The sequence below is a fragment of the Lycorma delicatula genome, chromosome 5, assembly GCF_047948215.1.
Source record: "Lycorma delicatula isolate Av1 chromosome 5, ASM4794821v1, whole genome shotgun sequence".
NCBI classification, from domain to species: Eukaryota; Metazoa; Arthropoda; class Insecta; order Hemiptera; family Fulgoridae; genus Lycorma; species Lycorma delicatula.
This window is the reverse complement of record NC_134459.1, coordinates 175,029,686-175,053,320: the sequence shown is the minus strand read 5'-3', so window position 1 is coordinate 175,053,320 and position 23,635 is coordinate 175,029,686. Positions and strand designations below refer to the sequence as shown.

The 23,635-nt window shown below is 27.4% G+C and overlaps 1 protein-coding gene across 1 annotated transcript in view; it reads right to left on the bottom strand.

The window, feature by feature from the left end:
* Positions 1–4,719: 4,719 nt before the first annotated feature.
* Positions 4,720–23,635, bottom strand: part of LOC142325602 (copine-8-like) — a 131,202-nt gene continuing 112,286 nt past the window's right edge. Inside the window, exon 9 of the mRNA XM_075367549.1 lies at positions 4,720–4,932. Within this exon, the coding sequence (XP_075223664.1) occupies positions 4,924–4,932 (9 nt within the window). The 3' untranslated portion in view covers positions 4,720–4,923. The remainder of the gene's footprint in view (positions 4,933–23,635) is intronic.

Below are 23,635 nucleotides of genomic sequence, written 5' to 3'. Positions count from 1 at the left end.
TTGTTAAAACAAAACATAAGAGATTCAATATGCAAACTTATCATATTTAGATGCATCCTCACAATATTAGTTAATAAAAAAATAAAAAAATTAATCCACTCTCATCTAAATTTAACACAAAGTTATCTAAATTTTTGATGAAATTAAAATATACTAGTAAAAAAATCTTGATAAGTCAATAAAGCTTTTAAAATTAATAATCTAAATAATTATTTGGATTATAAATGATGTAAAGTTACTGGGATCTATTGATTTGCATATTATTCCAAAAGCCTGTAGATATTTAGCGCAGCTTTCTTGATTCAGATCACATACATAGCTGAATTTGTTTTTCTTGTAGCAAGTGTACCAACATTATTTAAACATTTATTGATCTAGTCAGTAAGATTAATTAGAAATCAGGAAAGAATTATTTTATCTGTCACTGTTGAAATATCTTATCTAGCCAGGACTTAAATTTTTTACCTTCTATATCAGTAGGCAAGTGCTAATCATCCATGCTATTCTGATAGACTTATATTATGGAAATAAGTTACTTTATGTGGGAGCTAATAGTTTCTACCTCTTTAATCCGGTAGCCTGAATTTGAAGTATGGTAAGGCTTTATATAATTTTGAAATATTAAACAATTTCTAAATGATATTCCAATTTAAATGTTTTTTAAGCTTGTGAGGGGAAAAAATGTTTCAAAAATAATGTGATAAGTTAATTAGAAAAACCCAAGGTGTGATTTAAGCTTGTGAGGGGAAAAAATGTTTCAAAAATAATGTGATAAGTTAATTAGAAAAACACAAGGTGTGATTGACAAGTTTTAAGACTGGGCTTGTAATTTAAAAATGGCATTACTTAAAGACTAATGTGATGGATCTCCTTCAAAGTAGTTCACCTCTGATTGAACATAACAAACTTTCAACGATGTTCCCACTTTTCCAAGCATTCCTGGAAATTTTCTTTCTTAAGGGTGTTAAGAACTCTCTTCGTACTTGCTTGGATGATGCTTCAAGCAAGTCAAATCAGTTCTCTTTTGGCAAAAATTTCAATTTAGTTAACAGGTCGAAGTCAACAGGGGTTGAATCAGGGGAGTAGAAGGGTTGCCAAAGCACACAAATTTTGAATTTGGCCAAAAATTCCACGATCGCACAATGAGCCAGTGCATTGTGATGGAGGACCCAATTCTTGCCTTGCCAGAGTCAGGCCATTCTTTCTGCACATTTTCACGCAAATGCTGACGAATACTTTTATAGTATTCCTGGTTGACTGTCCGCCCCTGAGGGAAAAATTCATGATGCTTGATACATGTAGAATCGAAGAAAACCAACTTTGTTTTCACATTCAACTGACTTTGTTGCACTTTTTACAGTTGTGGCCAACTTGCCCTTCCACTGCAATGATTTTGCATTTGTTTGTGGGTCATATCCATAAACCCATGATTTGTCGCCTGTAATAGCCTGTATTTAACAAATCTGGGTCTGATTCAATTTGATTAATCAGTTCTTGGGATAGTTCAAGTCTGGGTTGTTCTGCTGGCTTGATAAATTTGGAATGAATTTCGCAGACTTTCAACGCATGTTTAAATATTCAGTTAAAATTGACTGAACGGCATAGAAAATTAAACTGAGTTCATCGGTCATCTCTCTAATTGTAAGTCTACGGCTAGAGTGCACTAAATCGTGAACTTTCCTAATGTTTTCATTGGTTTTTGAAGTGGAAAACAGGATGGACTGGAGGTCATTTTTGACTGAATTGCAGGCATATTTAATCTATTAAACCAGATAAAAATCATTTGACTGGCTCAGACATTTACCCCACAAGCTGTTTATTTAAGAGTCCCTGAAGCAGATCTCATCAGCTTTTATTTAATTTTATTCCTAACAAAACTTGACACCAACTTTTGTATTTTCATCAATTTTGCAAAATCAATAATCTGCCAAGAACTGAAAACATGTCTTCACTCATTATGATACCGCTATCTACTGAACAAAGATATTGTGGTGGTCTTTTCAGGATGATTCAAGGACAAAACAAGCTTCACTTTCCATAAACGCAGGCAAACTTACCCCTCCTATTGAGCAGTGGTAGCACTTGTCTTAAAACTTTTCAATCACACCCCATAAATTATTTGTAGTGTGGTCGCAATAAATTTAAAAATAGATAAAATTGTAAAACAGATAAATTAGATCTAATGATAAAAAGTATACATATATAAGAAATAAAAATTAGTTCTCCAGCATATAGGACTAAAGATGTTGAATTCTATTTAAACATTTTACATAAGCTAATAAAGGAAGCAAATACTCAGTTTCATATTCAGTCATTAGGAACATGATTGTGAACATACAAAGCTAAGAAATTTATGCCTGTTTTCAGTTGTATAGCCATATTTTCAAAATACAAAATCTGATTATTCAATTTAAATTAAATTAAGTTTTGTATTCAATTTATGTACTATAATTTAATTTTATCTAAAAATACTTACCGAAGGAGGATCTTTCTGAAATTCATTCTCCAGGACCAATCAAATCATTTCAACAGGATTTGTATTAAGTATTTTTATGTGTTCATTTAGTGATTACTTTACATATAAATTAAATCATTTATTTTATTTTTTATTCATGCCATTGTTAACGCAATTGTGCACACTGCCTGGCAGATAATAAGTATAAATAATTAATTATAAAACACCATTCAAAACTTAAGAGTAAAAATAAACATAACCACATGCACAAGGATTCCATGCAATTAAAACATAAAATCATGCAATAAGGTAAACAATAAAAAAAATAATTCTAAGTTAGAAATTTTTCTCACTCTTCACAGAGACATATTCATAAAATTTAACTTTGTACCAGTTTATATCAAATTAAAATTCTTTATACAAGTCTGTTAAAATAACTACAATATACCAGGCAAAAATTAAACTGTGTATGTTACTTTGAAAGACAGATATCTGGCAAATGTTGATATTCTCTGGTGAATGTTGACTCATACCAAATATATCAGTGAAAGGCCGACATATTTGCTTAACACAGATAAGCTCTGGTGGGAGTTGAAAGAATAACTAAAAATTAAAAAAAAAATCACCCAATTCCAATCTCTAAGGTAAATAGATAGAAAACCATGTAAAAAAAAGTAAGTTTAAATTTAGGGCAAACATAGCCTATGCTCGCTAACCTCATCTAATTAATGTTAATTATACAAATTATATATGTTATTCTCCAACACTGGAGGCAATTAATCAAATTCACCACATTTATAAAGAAATTTAATCAAATTTTCAGCATTTTATAAATTGAAAGGACCAATCAGGAGATACATAATATTCAACTGCATGGATCAATGATAACAATACAAATAAATGATCAATTGGTTTGCCCTTTGTTCAATTTTTATTAAATTTTCACTATCTGTGCATGCTGAATTTAATTTTAATCACCTCCAATTTGGAGAATAACATATACTTACTGCTGATTAGATGAGGTTAGCGAGCGTTGGTTATGTTTGGTTTAAATTTAAACTTCTTTTTTTTACGACGGTTTTTCTTAATCTATTTACCTTAGAGATTAGTATTGGGTGATTTTTTAAAATAATTTTTAGTGTCATTTTGACCTCGACCAAAGCTTATCTGTGTTTGTCAACATATTCCGGTGAAGATCCAAATGTATAATAATGCAAGCAAATATTTCAGTCTCTCCGACATATTTGGAATTCAACATTCACCAAAGAAAACTGACATTCTGTAATTTCGGTCTTTCATGGTAACATATATAATAAACAAATAACAAGTCCTCAGTGGTAATTTGTCATTATTTTATTTTAAGTTTAACAGGTAATTCTAGAAAATTAAATATTTACTTTTATTTACAATATCAGTATTCAATCGTAGTATATAGTATGGTAATAATTCATAAAGTACAAGATTTGAAAATTAATAGCAAAACTGTCAAGACCACAAGTTATTAGAGAATGTAATTAATTAAGTCGTAATTTAGTACAAAATAGTCAGAATATAATAGATAGAAATTCATTTTATTACATGATTTTTTTTTTAAAATCAGTATTTCAATTTCCTTTGTAAATTTTCTTTTATTGAAAAGAAAAAATAAGTTGGTTACTAACCGTTATTTATATGTTTAATAAAACTTAGTGTCAGTTAGGCTTTTAATAACAGTTTATAATAGCACTGATAAAGACAACTAAACCAGTTTTCAATCTAACACAGTTAAAATATTGGATGTGTGATAACAAAATGTGAGTATAGATAAACAGTTTCAGCTGTAAAATTATGCCTAGCAGCCATATTTATACAATTTTACATATTTACAGTAGTCCTTATTTGCAATGTACAACATAAAACATTAAAAAAGGATAAGCAAATCATATAAATAATTGATTGACAAATACTTAAGGCAAAGTTTATAAATGAAAAGAAAACTCTTAACTTCTTAACTTTGAAAAGAAATTATAAAATTTTAAATTTCTTAGCAATAATGTGTAGAACATTGAAATAAATTTAACATTGACATGGTGTACAATATTAATATAATATTTAATATTTTTTTTTATTTGTTTAACTTGAAACACTGGCAGATATTTTCATAATATACAAAATAATATTTTTACATACCAATATTCTAACTTACAGTACATAGAATCTTACTAAATTGAATAGATACAATCAGATATTTTTTTCTCTATTGAAGAGGACAAATTTATCGATAATAATGTAATAGGCACACAAAAACTTTTCTTTTTTCAATTTAAAATATAAGTAAATCTCAATATATATACATATCAAGATGAAAAAATGCTTTGAATATATTTATAAAATTAAACTATTGTACACAAAGTACTTAATTCAATCTTTTAAATAAATTAAAGGTCAGATAACTTGATGTCATGTTAATGTGTGACAATCTGCTTCTTTTACTGAAACTGAAACACACACAATTTTAATTTTCTATTTATTTTTTAAATAAATTATGCTATTTTTAAATAATTTATCCAGTTAACTTTTCTTTTTTTTTTTAAATAATTTGTAAATAAATAATTATGTAAATTTTTAATTAAATATTATAATTTTTAATTCAAAAAGTATTTATTAAAGCAACTGTTAAGTTAATTAATTAACTGACTAACTACCAGATTTGACAGGCAATCACCTGTATTTTTTAAAACTTAATAAAAAAAAAGATTAAAATAAACAAATAAATTAAATAAAACCTTGATGATAAATCTTGATGTCCTTAATGACCCTAAAATTTCATTAAAAAAATAAAGTTACGTTGATAAAAACAAATGTGATTCATGGACATTTAAAATATAGCCAACACCTGTGCATGTCTAATCTTAGATGAAAGTTATTCTACACAATTTGGGGAAAAATAATTTAACGGTTAATTTACTATTAAAAAGAAAATTCTCCATCTTGTAAGAATTCATAACTTTTTCTGACTTCAGTAGGATTTTACTCAACAACGCAGAGCATACCATAGACGACAAAACAAATGAGCAAGTTAGCTGAAGATACCGTACAATTATGTTACATATTTATAGACAAGTAATTTAATTTATAATTATAAATAATTACTAATATAGTAGAAAAAATTGAATACCTTAAATATTTAAAAAAATATAACCTCTTCTTTACTTTTGATTGTTTGCTTTACTTACAAGTACTTAAATTAATAAACAACAGTAAAACACATATTGTATGTAATTGTTATTTTTAATAGTGAGTGCACTTTTAACATAGGATACTCAAACTGAATTGTAGACAGTGCTTCGTAGAATAACTGAGGAAGGTTGTACTTAGTAAACCTAAACAGAAAATTTCATCTGGAGGTTCCAGGTTCAAATCTCGGTCAGATGTGGCATTTTCACATGCTACAAATCATTCATCTCATTCTCTGAAACAATACCTAATGGTGGTCTGAAGGTTAAAAAAGAAAAAACCCAGAAAGTTTATAACATGTCAAAACTTGTAGAAAAGCCTGGGAGGAGAACTAGTCGGAAAAATAATGTATTATAAAGTAGGTTACTATCCTACTAGTAGTAGTATTACTATTGTATGGTTACTATCATTAATGACTAATGCTAACTCAAAAACTGGAAGAAGTAAATTTTAAGACATCAGATTTTTGGTAGTAAAAAACAGTTTTGTGGCTCAAAATTCACAGGCAAATTTGCAACATTTATGGGCCGAATATTATGAGTGACGCTAAGGTAAGATGGTGATGTCATTCACTTCGAGAAGGACAAACAAACATTCACGATGAAGAACGTGGCAGCCGGCCAGCGAGAATAACAAATGATGTGATTGAATTTAATTGGAAAATTTTCAATCACCAGACAGTGAAGACCAGACACAGTCCAGACTCAATGTGAAAAAATTTCCTTTTAAATAAGCTCTTCTTTATATTTGATTGTTTACTTTACTTACAAGTAAGTTAAAAAGAAAATATTCGCTCCCAGCATATGTTTTCTTTTTTTCACCTTAAACAGTAGTTTGCGTCACAAAGATTTGACAATGACAACAAATTGAAAAATAGTGTTACTGCGTGGTATAGAAGACTGGTGATAGAATTTCTTGATGAGGGAATGAAGAACCTAGTGAAATGCTATTTAAAATGTATTAAAAGTTGAAGGCAGTTATGTAGAAAAGTAGTAAATAAATGTAGTTTTTATGAGTATCTAACAGAATTAGTTCATATTTATCAGTTTTATTTATATTTCAAAACAGACTTACTTTAAAAACACACCTTGTATTTTGAACTTCAATATCATCTAACAAAATAAAAATTGTATCGATTAACAAAAAGTTTGTTTTAGAATAAGAAAGATCAGCAGATTTAATTTATTGTACCATTGAAATTCTCTGTATTTCAATTTTAGTGAAGTCTCTAGTTTTTCAGATATGTAATGAAAAACGTTACAAAACCTTAATTCAAATGGGAAAAATAAAAGTAAATAATAATTTTATCAATTTGAAAATATTTCCATCTGCTGACCAAAATTATATAGCAAAACCCTGTAACACTTTATTCTAATTATAACAGTAGATATTTTATCTCCTGTGCGGGGAGTTGGCAGTTACCTCCATTGGGTGCATCCTGTAGGAATCAGGGACGCTCACTGGCTCTATAAGATTTGGGCCAGGGGGTAGAGGCAAAATAAAATAGTCACCGTGAAACAAAAACTATCCCTGCCCAGGACAGTCCCACCCTGGGTAGGTTTTAAAGGGAGTAGATGGGCATTCCCACCCATCAACCTGGGTAGTACTCCCCACCACACTAGTGCGGTGAACAGATTCCCTATACCTTTTTCCACATCTTCCTGCTTACTCCTTTGAAATAGGTTTCCAACGGTCAATGGCTTCGACGGGAGTTGGGAAGAAATTTTCAACTGCAGGGAAGGTGGAAGAGCCTAGGAGGTGAGATTCTGAATTTTAATTCCAGCGCAAGTTCAGAGGCTTTAAGATGGCAGTCCCATCACTGGACTACCCTACAAGGCATTGGTAGCACCTTTAGGGAAATTAAGAATTACTTGCAAGTTTCAAAAGGAAAATAAACCAGACAGGATTATGGATAAACACAAATTTGGCGTGAAAACGAATAAAGGTTTTGGATTAACGAACAGATTTATTTTGGGGATGGTAGAGGTTTGAATAACAAAGAAATGGAATTGGTTCCACCAGTTGAGGGAACGCAAGGTGAACATTGCAATTGTGACAGAAACAAAGAAGAAGCTCAAGGGCACAAAGGACCCCCCTGGAGGGTTATACATTGATATATAGTGACGTTGAGCAAGAGAAAAGAGCTTGGTGTGGTGTTGCAGTGCTTGTGGGTACGAAGTGGAAGAAACATATTCGAAGTTATACCTTTACTAATGAAAGGATATGCTTGAAAGTAGATCAAGGTTATCAGTGTTGTCAAAGACAGTAATTGGTGTATATGCGCCTGAAGAGGGGAAGAAGGAGGAAACAGAAGAATTTTATGATCACCTCCAAATTCAAGTCAATAAATATCATTTAGACTTTTTGATAATAGTGGGAGACCTGAATGTTAGAGTAGGTTCTAACCGGTTCCAAATGTCTTAGGATGTTCTGGTGAGCTTTGCTTGAATGAAAATGGGAAACAGCTAAGAGATTTTATAACATACAATGAACTGAAGATCACTAATACATTTTTTAGAAAAAAAATATATACATAAAGACACGTGGTGCGCAAGGGGCTATAAGTCCTTAATTGATTATCATTGCCAATAAGAAAATAACTCCACTGGTATGTGACACTAGGGTGTATAGAGGAAGTGATATTAATACTGATCATTACCTGGTTGTTTCTGAGATAGAGCTATTGACAAGGTGGAGGAGAAGATTGGCAGTGAGGAGAAATATACCAGATGAGATCTTTAAAGTGTATTTGCTCCACGAAGAGAGTATTCGTTTTATGTATCAGCAAAGGTTGACACAACTGCTTGCAGAAATCCCAACAATGGATGATGTAGATGAAGAATGGAAAAATCTAAGGAATGCAGTGAGGGAGATAGCCTATGAAACAGTAAGGAAAAACAAAAAACGTAAGGGTGTGAAGTTGTGGGACAACGAGGTACAAGAGGCAATAGGAGATAAAAGAAAGGCGTATAAAGCTATGATACAGAATCCTTCAGACAGCAAATGAGAACAGTATAGAATTAAAATTAATTATGCTAAAATCATACCGAGAGCTCATCAGAAATTGTGGGACAGGTTTATATTTGTGGTGGAGAAGGATGTATGTGGCAGACAAACAATCAATCGGCTATAAACTCATGAAACATCTAAATAGCTCAGAGAAAGATACAGCAAAACTGGATATTGTAGGTAAGGAGGAATGGATAGAACATTATAAAGACTTGTGGTATGAGAGATCTATAATAGAAGACTCAGAACTTACTGAAGAAAGATTTGAGAGAAATGAAAGAATTGAAAAACACTTTGAAAACAACAAAAAACAGAAAGGCAGAAGGAGTAGATGGTATTAACTCTCTGAGCTCTTGAAGTGTGGAGGCACATTATTTAAGCTGCGCCTCTTAGACTTACTTAATATATGTTGGATGAGTTTAAAAATCCCTAAGAAGTGAAAGATAGCCAAGGTGATATCCATTTTTAAGAGAGGGGATAGAAGTTTTGTGAAGAATTACAGAGGAATAAGTTTATTGTGCACCTGCTATAAGTTATGTAGCAGTGTTGTCAATCATAGCCTGCAAAGTATTTTGGAGGTAGTTTTAATGGAGGACCAGGTGGGTTTTCGGAAAGGCTGGTTGTGCATGGATGGTGTTTTTTCTCTTCAACAGATCACTGCAAAAAGAGTAGAGTTTAATTTGGAGACACATCTCTGCTTTGTAGACTATAAGAAGGCCTTCGATTGGGTACTCAGAGGAAACTTATTGTACATCATGATGAAAAGAGGAATTCCAGAACATTTAATATGTGATTAAAAGTATGTTCGTCTGTGGTGGGAGGATGACTGAGAAGGTTGTGATAAATAGAGGTGTACGGCAGGGTTGTCCTCTTTCTCCCTCTCTGTTTAATATATATATAAATGAAATGTGTAGAGAATGGAAGAGTGCAGTGAGCCAAGGGATACAAATAAACCCTGATATGTCCCTCAATAACATCTTATTTTGCGGATGATCACGTAATCCTTCAAAGATGATTTGCAGAGGGCTGGGTTCTATATGAATGATTTAAGCTCTCAATATAATATGAAGATATCTCTGATAGACAAAAGTCATGACATTTCTAGGAAAGTTTCCTATTATATTAAAAATCATTCTAGGAGATAAGATTCTTGAACAGGTATCTCATTTTAATTACCTAGGCTGTGTGATATTACTTACGAGAATAAAGATTGTGATAAGAAGATCTCTACATTTCAAGCCATTTGTGGAACAATAAGGAGAACACTGCACAGGAAGGTGCTGAATGAGACTCAAATGAAGTTTTATAAAGTGATGGTAACATGAACATTCAGATCTGATTAAATGTAATTATTTATGTCTTTAATTAGATAACCTGTAAAATATAATAAAAATAATCAAAAACTCTCAGACTGATCGGTTTAAGCGTAAAGATCATCTAGATTAATTTTGATTTGATATAAGGAGAATAATTTTCTTCCTTTTATTTAAATTTAATGGTAACATAAGTCAATAGAGCATTATCTTTAACTGTGAAAACAAAGTTACAATGAAGGAGTATGGCGTTTACAGGACGCAAGCAGAATGTGCTTGCGAGTAAATACGGGTTTATAATAAATAATATCATAAAAAATACATAACTTAAAACGTCATATTCCTTTTCTGATGAGTAATTTATAACAGATGAAACAGTTTTATGTTAATTTGAAACGTATACGATTAATTTTTAAGACAAATTAGCCAAACAAAAGTTTATTACATAAACTATCAATCACATAAAAACAAAATATTAAAAATTTCACAGAAATAGCATAACAACCACTCAAGTCGTAATGTAATGATAAATTTTTTATATATAAAATAGTTATAAATTATTTTATCAGATCACATAATTATAAGCTAGACATCTCAAAAAAAGGAACTTTATTTTAAGTGAAATAGTATAATATCCATTATTTCAGTTCATAAATTTATGTGCAATAAACTATAATGTACAATTATACAGGTTAGATTATTAGTTTAAATGTTAAACTTAAAAAAATAACAATAATTATTGTAAATTCATAAAAAAATGAATTTTGGCACAAATAAAAGAATATGTAAACACATAACCACCTTAAAACTTAAAAATTATTCTAAATAATTAATATATTTTTAATAATAAAAAAGATAAATTCAAATACACAATAACAATTAATAACATTTTTAAAATCAGTGAACATTTTGATAATTAAAATTGAAGTATTTATATTCCATTACATAATAGAAGTTGAAATAAATTTTATTGAATTAAATATAATTCAACTACAAACATCATATATATACATTAAATAAATTTTCTTTCAAGTTACAAAAATTTATAAACAGCAATCGGCAAAAAAGAAGATGCAAATCATGAACAAGTGCAAAAATCAAATTTGTAATGGGATATAATAAAAGTATCTTAAACTATATTAATATGAAAACAGAAAATATTGTTTTTTTTTTTTTTGAGATTTTTAAATTTTCATAATACTAACATTCTCCTAATATTTAACATTTCTAATATTTGAAGAGTCTAAAGAATAAAGCTAATTTCCATTTCTTTATACAAATATAAAAAAAAGAAATGTTCAACATGAGGGCAAAAAACATATATTTTGTTACTTATAGCTTATCAAAAATTAATTTTATTATATGATCATAAAAAAAAAAATACCTTAATATTTTATAGAATAAACTATGTTTATGTTTGTTAAGGTATAAAATAAAGTAATTTTATTTAATAATATATATTTTTATAGAATACACATTAACATCTGCTAGAGTGGGATAAAAGGATTTCTTCATATTTCTTTTAGCAAAAATGAATAAACTGGGTGATGATGTATATAAAATAGCGATTATACAATACAGAGGATTAATTAAAATTAGTTCTTATTTATTCCTTTACTCAACCTATTACACGCATTATTTATATATATAAATAAATAATATCCACATATCTATATAATATATGGAACAAACTTTAATAAAAAATTTAAGGATTAAAGTTAGACACAATACAAATGTTTGTATTATTTAATGAAATAATGGATTTTACACCTTAAAGATAACATACATACTAAAGTAATTGGGTCAATCCATTTGAAGTGACCTAAGGGTGGTTGCTTGACCAAATAAAAAAAAAAAAAAAAACTGAAACTTACCCACTTGTTTTCTACATGTTTCAAGACCTTAAAACTACTTTTTTGAAAACTTTTATTTAAGCAGTTTACATGTGGCCATTTTTGTTACGTGCACATCTATTTTTGTGATTGTAAGAGTTTATGGAAAATATCATAAGTAAAAAACTATTGGTCCCGAGGATGAAACAAAATGCAATTTATTTATATTTTCTCAAGGTAAAAGATTGGTCTAGTGGTTTAAAATTTACTTACCCCTCTTCTTTCTATGAGAAAATTACCAATAAATTTGAACATGAAAAATGGTGAAATTTCACTTTTGGTAATTTTTTCAAGATGCAGGAATGGCATTCACAGTTTGAATTATTATTTTTATATCTAGGTATCTGCTAGTAGTATTACCATAAATAATATTAATGGTAAATATTAATATTATGGTTAATATTAGGGGTAATATTACTTACCCCTAAATTTTTATGAATTTTCTAAAACTGATTTTAAAAAAAAAATCAAATTTCGGCTCCAAATAACTTTAATCAGGTCGGTGATAAAAATGTCAAATTTGCACAAGTTACAGTGTTTTTGTAGATGTTTATGGCAAATAAAAGAGTTTCTTGTGTAGTACACTGATAAAAAAGTTATAACCTCTCAAAAATCACAAAAAACCTGTAAAAATCGATACCATTTTGACTCGATAAATAAGTGCTCCAAAGGGGTTTCTTGTCTTCTTGGCACTTTAATATTTTTATACTTATTACTATAGCTGAAATAGACTTGTTTGAACCATTCGACTACAGCGTTCATGTTATAACAGGTGCTTTAAGTCATTTCCGGTCATCTGGAAAATTCATGTTGCAACATGCTCATTTATGATTGCTGCATCATTTAGTTTTGCAGTTAGACTGATCAGTCTGATATTAGTCAGTGACTGTTTACATCCTTACAGAATGTCTCAAATTTCATCCTGTGTTTGGAAGTGTTTATCAAATAAATAAGTTTTAATTAATAATATTAAATTTGCAGATTTTAAAATCAGTTAAATTTTTACATTATTTTCAAGTAATTTCAAGTAAACAATGGAAGAACAATGTTTCATAGGAATTTATGCGAATGAAAATTGTCATGGTACAGTGCCAAAAAAACTCATTAAAATTTGTGAATTTGGTGATGAAAACCAACAACTCATTTTTTTACATGTTAATTCAGATGTCACTAGTATATGTAAATATCATAAAAAAACGTTTTTGTCAAAATTCAGTTACCTGTATGAACTGTTCTGTTGTGACCCTTTGAGAACTCATAAAAAAACATTTAAAAAAAACTTAGAGCAAGCTCTTAAAGAACACATTTTTCCAAATTTAAATTTAGTTCTTGGAAAGTCTCTTTGTGTTAACTGTTTCAAAAGTATTTTTTCTAAGCAGAACAAAGAACTATACGAGTCATTCCATTTTTCTACCAGCTGGACCACGTACATCATTTCAAATGTCTCAACAAGACAAAGTGTGGGTACCGATCTGCAAAGTCCTTAGAAAGTTGACATCAATTGAACTAACTACAGTGACGGGTCATTCTCAATAATTTCAAGAGAATTATCAGAAGAGATATCACAGTTGTTGGTTAAACATACTATATTTATAAACTTTCATTGCTACAAAAACAGGCTATTTCTGAAGAATAAATCAAATTTTGCCACAATTTATTATTTCTTTGATAGTGTTTACAAAAATAAACCGATATAAAAATAAAAATAATTCTTGATAAAAGATGATGTAAGCATTGAAATTTCAGTTTGGGTAAGTTTTACAAGTATTTTTAAATGAAAATTGTACTAGGTTACTGGTATTGGTTAAATTACGATATATCATTAAAAATTCAAAAAAACTATTTTAAAAATATTGAAAACATCAACTTCAACAACAAAGCGGCTAAATATTAACAAAATGTAAAGTGCAAAGAAGACAAGAAACCCCCTTGGAGCACTTATTTAGGTAGTCAAAATGGTATCGCTTTTAATGTTTTTCATGATTTTTGAGAGGTTATAACGTTTTTATTAGTACAATACACAAGAAACTTTTTTATTTGCCATAAACATCTACAAAAACACTATAAGTTGTGCAGATTTAAGATGTTTCTTACCACCCCCCATCAGACTTATTTGAAGCCAAAATTTAAATTAAAAAAAAAAAATTTGTTTTCCAAAATTCATAAAAATTTTGGAGTAAGTATATCACCATTAATACTATTTATATACTACTAACATATATCTACACATAAAAAAATAATTCAAACTGTATATGCCATTCCTGCCTACTAAAAAAAATGACAAAAAGTGAAATTAAACTATTTTTAATGTTTAACTTCATTGGTAATTTTCTCATACAAAAAAGAGAGATAGGTAAATAAACCACTGGACCAATCTTTTACCTTCAGAAAATATGAATAAATTGCTTTTTGTTTCATTTTTCCACGACCGATAGTTTTTACTTACGATTTTTTCTGTAAACCCTTACAATCACAAAAATAGGTATGTGCACCGTAAAAAAAACGGCTGCCATAGGTAAACTGCTTAAATAAAAAATTAAAAGGTCCTGGAACATGTAGGAAACATGTGGTAAGTTTCAATTTTTTCTGAACTGGTCAAAGCAACCAGCTTATGTTTTTTTGGGACACTTCAATTGGATTGACCCAATTTTGATTTTGAGGCTGAACTTAATTACTAAAAGAGTTACTTAATATATGAAAAAGTAATAAGTAAAAGCTAAATATACTCTATAGTAGATAAACGGATGTAAAAGCTAATATAAGAAAAACATTTTTGTAATAATTTTCATATTTGAATACGACTTGAATTTAAAATGTATTCATAGTATATACTTAACAGATAATAGTACGATATTCAGAATAAATGTACAGAAAGGATATTTACATATAAGATAATAAAGATGTTAATATTATCATAAAAAATAAATATAACAAGAAATAAAGAAACAGATAATTTATTTTTATTAAAGAAAATTAGTTTAGAAATTTACTTATATATCTCCCTACGCCTAATTACAGGCTATATCTAATATATATTATTTAATTTCTAAACGTAATTAAATTGAGCATAATACAGCATTAAAATATAACAAAATAACAATATAATAATTAAATTTATAAAAAAATGAACAGTGAAATTGTTTAATTAATTTATTAAATATAAAATTTAATAAAATTCCAGTAGTTTAATCAGATTCACAGCCAATAAATATATAATTATATCGTAATTAAGATGTCATATCTAACAAACATTCAGATGCAAAAAATGTTTTATAATAATAGTTACTAAATAATAATAAATGTTTGTACTTTAAGAAAAAATTTACAATTAGTCATATAATTATTATACATTAAATATAATATCAGTAAAGAAATAGATTTATTGATATTAGTAGTTATAAACTTATGTGGAAATTAAAAAAAAAGAAATGCTAATAGTTTTGATTGTCCCAAGTTTTATTTAAAATGTTAAGAGTAACTAATCTTAAATTAAGTCCAATCAAATTAGACTACATTTTGGTATTTACGAGGTTAGGGGAAACATAGTACATTAGCACGATTGATTATTATATAGAATCATTTAAACAACATATAAAAATTATTAATCTGTAATACTCATTTTTATTTCTTTTAAAATAAAAGCTTGCAAGTTCACCTCTTTCTAACTCAATCTCTCGACCATTCTAAAGGCGATGCCATTAATTTAATTCAAAGAACAAAGTACACTGATATAAAAAAAAATTAAATTCAAATAAAAATACCATCAACTGATTTTAAACCAAGTTATAGTAGTTACCAAACAGAAACTGATAGTCAGCAGTGATTTTATCAGAATTCTGTAAAAGAAAAACAACATATTCTCAGAATACAGTTGCTTTTACTGTCACATTATGATGATAATGAACTGCTCTTTTTGTTATTTCAAAGTTCCTATAAAGACATTATTAACATAACAGATAGCAATTTTACAAAATACCCATACTAGTCACTGACTTTTGAATCTGATGGCCAAAAATAATTAAAAGATATAGTACAGTATATGTCCACATCAACACAGAAAAAATGTCTACAATTTTATGATTTACTTTATAATTATTTAACTTTATTTATTTTTTGACTAAGAAAATTTTCAAATATAATAAGTTTTCTATCGACATCACAGTGTTTTACTGCCTTATACAATAATAATTAAAGTATTTATTTGAATTCAAGTTAACAGAATGGCAATAATTCTGCACTTCATATTAAAAGAAAAAAAGTTTCCTTAATGAAAAAAGTGAAATTATAGTTGCGTAAGTGATATCTCAACTGTTTATAAATGTTTAATTTACAAAATTATTGCAAAAAACTTAATCAAATGAAGATGCAAAAACAAATAATCAAAAAAAAATTAAAAGTGATGAGGAATGAATATTAAATGAAGAGAATCCATTTTCTATTCAATTCCTGGATTTGAAAATTGTGATGAGGAAGATGTAAAAAAAAAAATAGATGTAAAAAAACAAACAAATATTGATTTAATGGGATCATCACTACTTTTAAACAAAGAGAAATTTTATGTTATAGTGGCATGCCTGTTAATCTTAGCAAAGTGAAGGACATTAAAATAACCATCTCATATAGCCTACACAGGTACCTGACTACAACATAAAATGTAGAAGTAATATTAAATTTCATATTGCAGGCTAACTTACTGTATCCTAAAAAAATGCCTGTAAGAAAAGAAAGAAAAACTTGTTTAACGATTTTTTGCTCATTTTACATAATTATTCTAGGTAGATGTGTACAATTAGTAGTAGGGGTTGTTTTTTAATAACATTCTATTCAGCATTTTTTTTATCGTTTCCATAACTTTACCATTCACTATAATAGTCATCTAGATGTGATACTGGTATAAGTTTTTGATTTTTAGAAATGTTGTGCTATTTAAAAATAGAACTATATTAAATAGAATTAGATCAGAGTAGAAATAGAATACAAATCATTAATTGTATAATGATAATAATTGATAGAGATACTGGGCACAGGTTCTGATCTGTCAAATCCCATCGTTAACAGTGATGCAATGCAATGTTTACCAGCAACATCAGTGTGCAAGCAGGAGCTAGCCACAATGCATTCCTGCTTCCTTTTGCTTTTACCTCAAAAATGATGAATTTTTTGAAATAATGACAAGAGGCAAAAGGTGTTTATCATTTTATGAAATACCATCATTTAAACTTTAAAACAGCAAATTTTTTTAATTTTGTCCTCCCCAGTTCTAGCCCCCCCTCTAGATAAGATAATTTAGGTAGCCTATGTTACTTGCAGATTGAAGACCTGTTACTACCCAAAATTTGGTCATAACTGGTTGGATTTGTGAAGCTATAGAAGGGAACAAACAATCAGATTTTATACATACATACTTTACAGTTAAGTACATTTCCATTCCTCCTAAGTACATATTTTAGTTGTAAAAAAAGATTTTACAGCTATGAAAAGCCTATTTATTTAAAACATTAGCGTTTTGTTTTATTATCAAAAATTTACCAAAATGAATTCTAATATGCTATTATTCTGTTATTTTAATAGGTTATACTGAAAAAACCAAATAAACTAAAAATTTAAATCGATCAAGGTCCCAATTAATTTGAATTATATACTGTAAGGTCTGTTCTACATTACTGCTAGTAATTTAACATAATCATTACAAACCATAATTTCAATTCTTTAAATTCATATGACATACATCTAAATAGATAAACTTGCTAACTTATAAAAGACAAAAAGATGATAGATATCCAGAAAAAAACTTTGATTTTAATTTGATACATGCCTTATTTTTATTGTATTGTTTTTTTTCTATTTTAAAATTTTGAAAATGTAACACTGGTTACCGATGTAATATTTAAAAAAGAAGCCATTTACTTCATATTCTTGTAAAACTTCTTTTTTTTTATTAGTGAACTTATTTAATGAATATAATTCTTATGTTGTATCTCTTCCATTAATGTTATATCCTACATTTACTTTAAAAAAAATTAATTACAACAAGATAAGGGTGAGTTATCAAGTTATGTCAAGTTAATCCTTTGTTCTGCAATGTACAGGAGACATGTAAAGTATTTTTTATATGTATTCATGAAATGTGTTTCAAATCTTTCTTAGCATCACATACCAATTATAACCAGTTCATAATTACCATTAAAGGATAATGAAAATAACTTTTTATCATCTCAAATACAAAGTGTACCTTTAATTAAATTAAATCATGATGATAGGACAAAAAAATAATCATATTTAAATGTTTGTTCTAAAAAGAATTTGAATCTTTACTGCATATAAAAACATACTCATAACTTTCAAATTACAGCTACTTCTAAAATTCATAGATGAGCAATTAACATAATTGCTGATTAGCTGTTCAGATACAAATTCAATAAATTTTAACTTCATTTGAATGCCATTCAATGCCAGTGTACTTTGGTCATTGATATTCAATTAATAAACAATACCTCACGAACGATTAACCTGATTAACGATTAAGACTACCGATTTCTAAACTGTAATTGGTCTAAAAGCCTATAGCTAAAAAAAATATGAAAATATAAATGCTTTTAAATTAAAATAAAAACAAGTAGATTTCTAATAAAATTATCTAAAATTAGTCTAAACAATAGGATGATATTTCACATACAATTATAAAATATATAAAAAGAATCAGGCATTATTTAAGCTAATTATTTGTTTTCATATCCTGTCTTGACAGAATTAAAAATATAACAATCATATTTAATTATAATTGTAATCGTAATTTTACATCATATTCAAATTTATATAAATAAGTAAACATTTTATTTAATAAATTAGAAATTGAACAATAATTACTAATTTTAAAATTCCTGGAACAAAAAACCCGATAAATAACAATTATTAACTGCCAAAGTCTAAGAATATATTTTATATAAAATACAAGATTAGAAAAGATATTATATTAGTACAGATACAGTAAACATGCATAGTTGAAGACAAACTTCCTTACTTTTTTATATTTTGTCCTATTATAAATCTTTTCGTCCCAGAGCGATGTGCAATTGACTACATTTTGGTTAGCAAGCCAAAAATCTTCTTGTGTGCATATTTGTGGGCAGTTTCAGCACATCATGACATTTCAAAATAAAACATTATCAGTAGTTAATAATTTGAAATAAAGATTAATAAATTCAAAATTAAATAATATCTTAAAAATAATTATTTCAGATTCTTTTAAAAATTACATACTCGCACCTTAAATATAAAGACAAACTTTTCATTTTGATGTACAAGAAATAAGTAAATGCCTCATAGTTAATGAATAAAATCTACTTCGTAACTAAAAACCTTTATACTGTAGTTTGTCTTTCAATACTTTCTGATAAATAAAATAAATCTAGAAAGACAAAACACTTTTAAAATATTTAGCAATATATCTTTAAATATTTAAAAACCATTTACAAATCATCATAATAATTGGCAAAATAATAAAACAAAATATAACTTTCATATTAATAATCCACTTAGCATAATTAACCACAAAGTGCTTCATATTAAAACAAGAACTTCAGATTCATACAAGAACATGTTCAGGTAACTCTTAAATAGGGTGCACCTCCAGTGCTGGATTAATGCAGTAACTGAAGGAAGAAGTCTCAGTACCAAGTACATTAATCTTGATTTAGTTACAGGGTCACTTCAGTGATTAAAATTTAACACATAACTTTACTTATTACTTGTCTATATATATAAATTAAATTTAAAAAAAAGAACAAACACATTTGGAGTTCTGATTTCTCAGAATCCTTATACAAAAATACGTCTTTAAACAATTTTTTTTAAACAATACTCATTAATAAATAATTTATTATTACATAAGATAGAAAAATAATTTTAACTATATAAATAATCAATAATGATTATCTAAACATTTTTAATAAAATCTAAGTCACAGTAAAAAAAATAAAATTAGTTATTTATTATATACATAAATTACCTAACCGATATAACATAAAATATATTTTTTTTAAATTCTACGTTCATAATTTGGCACATCTTGTTTCTAATTTTCAACATAAAACTCAGCTTTAAACTATATTACTTACATTACAGAATTAAGTACTCTCAACAACAGAACAGTTTTTATTAATAATATATTATGCTAAGTTGTGATAACATAGTAAAATATTTTAATAATTTATTATGGTAAGATTACACCAAATATAGGCGGGAAAGATGAAGAAAATGAAATTACATGTGAATAATTAATAGATCAGTAAATAACAAAATATAAATTAAATTATTTGTAAAATCACATAAATTATTCAATAACAACTTGTGCTTAAATATAGTGACTGAAGAGCAGAAAGGACTTCCCTTAACTTGAATTCCTATAACTATGAAACACAGATCTTAAACGTCTTTCTAATTAACTACAGTCAGATTTCTCAAAAGATGACAAAAAAACTATCCATTTCCCACATGAATATATAAAATTTATATATATATATATACAAATACTATAATAATTGAAAAAAATATGTATGCTTTTAATATGGCATTAGCTTTGTACTGAAAAACTTTTTAAAATAATATTAAAAAAATATAAATTTATTTTTTTATTATGCATTGTGTAACAAACACAATATAAAAACTAATTTTTATTGTTTATGTTTATCATTTTTTTCTTAGAAGTGTTAATTTATCTAGAATAAAAATAATAAATAGATTTTATAACCAGAGCCTTTTGGATTTAAAAGAGCTCACAAATTTAATCAAAAACAATATAATTTATATAAATTCATAAATAATTTTTCATATTAGATAAACACAAAACCTACTAAATTACTATTTTTTTTTTTGTGGATGATTAATTTACTACACGATCTTAAACAAACTTATGTATGGGAATGTAATATACAAATTTTATATGAAAAGTGCCACTGATGTCAACAGTACTCTGCAGAGATGCCAAGACATCCATTTGCAATGTAAGTTAAGTTCGCCTTTCTGGCGTGTAAGCGTAAATGTGCAGTCTTGAATAGACTCAGGCCGATCACTCCTGAGACATATGGTTCAATTCAAACTTCACTGATATCCTTATGTAAATAAGGATATCAGTGAAGTTTTTCTATATATTTTTTTAATCTATATGGATGTCACATATTTTATTTAATCTATACATTGATGATGCCTCAAGAGAATAGAAGGATAAACTACTAAGGCTAGGTTTTGTTGTCATAGAAAGTGATAATTTTGTGCTGATACTATTATTTACTGATGACAGAATCATTGTTTCAGACAGAGAAGACTACCTAGAATGAGCCTTATATTTATTTTTTACGAGTCAATGCCATTTTATGGATTGTGTCCACTAAAGTACAAGTCAGTCTTAAATAATATACCTATAAAACAGATGAACCAATTTCAGTTTCTAGATAGCACCATATTTCTTTTTGAGGAGGTGGATATTAAAACCAAAATTGAGAAATTTAATAGGATATGTGACACCATAGCAGAAATTTCTGTATTAAGGCAAGATGAGAGATATAGCTGAAATTCTATAAAACTATGGCTGTTCCAACCAGCTTATATGGTGAAGAGACATAGATCATTATATCTAGGACTGAACAAACTTCAAGCTATGCAGATGAGATTTTTAATACAATATATCTTAAGACGATATATCTTAAGAGTAATAAAAAAAGATCAGATCTAGATCAATGAACTTCATCATATATTAGGTATTTACAACTTAAGTGAAAGATTAGATGATGACTGTCAGCAATGGAAGCTGACATGGAGAGAATCAGTTACAAGTACCGGCATAAAATAATTTTGCATGTATAACCCTGAGGTTTTTGTAGACCAAAAAAAGAATGGTTAGACCAGTTCCATTGAATTTAATTGTATTAATAACAGTATTAAATTGTACAAGTCTAACCACCTTTATAATATGTTACTACAAAAAATTTCATTTGATTTCACTTAAATAAGAAAAAATACTGCTGAAGTTCGCAACCTAATATAAGACCTAAAGCATGAAGAACATTAATATGTAATATAGAAAGGATAAAGAATCAAAATCACATCTAAGTTGGACTGAAGTATTTAATTAATTACTACAAAACAAGCTAAAAATTGATTAAATTTACCTTATTTTTTTTTATCATACTGATAATGAGAAATGAATGTACGTGAAAAATGCCAAATGTAACTGGGATTCAAACCTAGAACCTTCTAAAAGAAAGAGAGGGATAGCACCAATTTACCACGATCAGAAATAGATATGGTAATGTCAATGAAGTGTTTAAAAGTATGTTATCTGTGTCCTTTCTGCTTGTACTCAATTGGTGTTTAGAGAATAAATATTAAATAAAGCACATAATTTATTAAATATTTTTAAAAAACGAAATATATATTTTTTAAATTTTAATTTCAATAAAAAGAGTTTACCAGGATATTTAATATTTCAGGGTTACACTTTTTAAAATTCTCTCTATAATCATATTATGCCACCATTATCGTAAAATACACAGAAAGTTATGTTAAATTCAACAACAAAAATTTTTGTTATATTCCCCAATTGAGGTAATTTGCTCATTTTATGTATATTTCCAGCAACAATGAATTTAATTATACAATAATGTCGGTAATCAATATGTTACCGACTAAGTAAGATAAAAAACCCAAGTTTATCAATAGTTATGTCATACTCTTTATGACAAATATATTTTCAATATGTCATTTATATTGAAAAAATATTTTTAACGTTACTATTATGAAAAAATTAATTTATTAAAATGGTTGTGACTTACATATATTTTAATATAATTCCATGAATCATTAAAATAAGGAAATAAGAAAAGAAAACCAGAAGAGATAAGAAAATCTAAAAATTATCTAACTTTTTTTTTATATCTTGCAATTAAAAATGTTAATCGTTAATCATGAACTGAACTGTAACTTTTTCAAATCTCAATATTCAAAGATTTTGTTGACATTACCACAGTACTATCAATTTATGTGGATTCCATAATCGCATGAAGAAACTGCATTATACATAAGTTGCTGAGAATAATCAAAAGGATTTTAAAAACTTGCAAAGTTGAAGTAACATATTTTTGAAAAGGCGGTGATTACATACAGAGAGCCTTAATAGATTTAACTGTTGCAAAAAACAAATCACTGAAAAGAATTTTAACCATAAAAATATTTTAATTAAAAATTATGCAACTGACTGTTAAATAATAAACTCATACTAATTAGTTGTAATACTAAAATAGTTCTGATTACGTCAAAAACCATATAAAACTCATTAATTTATATCAACATAGTATCTCTATAAAAATTAAATGTACAAATTAATACATATATGAAATATGAACAACATAAGGGTTGTATAACAAATAAAAGATTATCACAGACAAATAAATACTGATTAATTATGTTGAAATTAAAATGAAATTTTATTATTTAAAAAAAAAAATAAAACAGCAAAAATAATAATTATTAAATATTAGATATCCAATAAAATTATTAGGAATTTTAAGTAAAATCAAAAGTCTTAAAAAAAATATTACTACTAACACAGAGTGAGTGAAAACTTCCAGCATACAATCAAACCACCCTTCAATTCTCTAAATAATGATGAAAACTATTCATGATGACATCTAAATAAATCAAAAACAATGTACTGTATAACTATAAATTTAAATTTAGTTTATCAAGATTTAAAA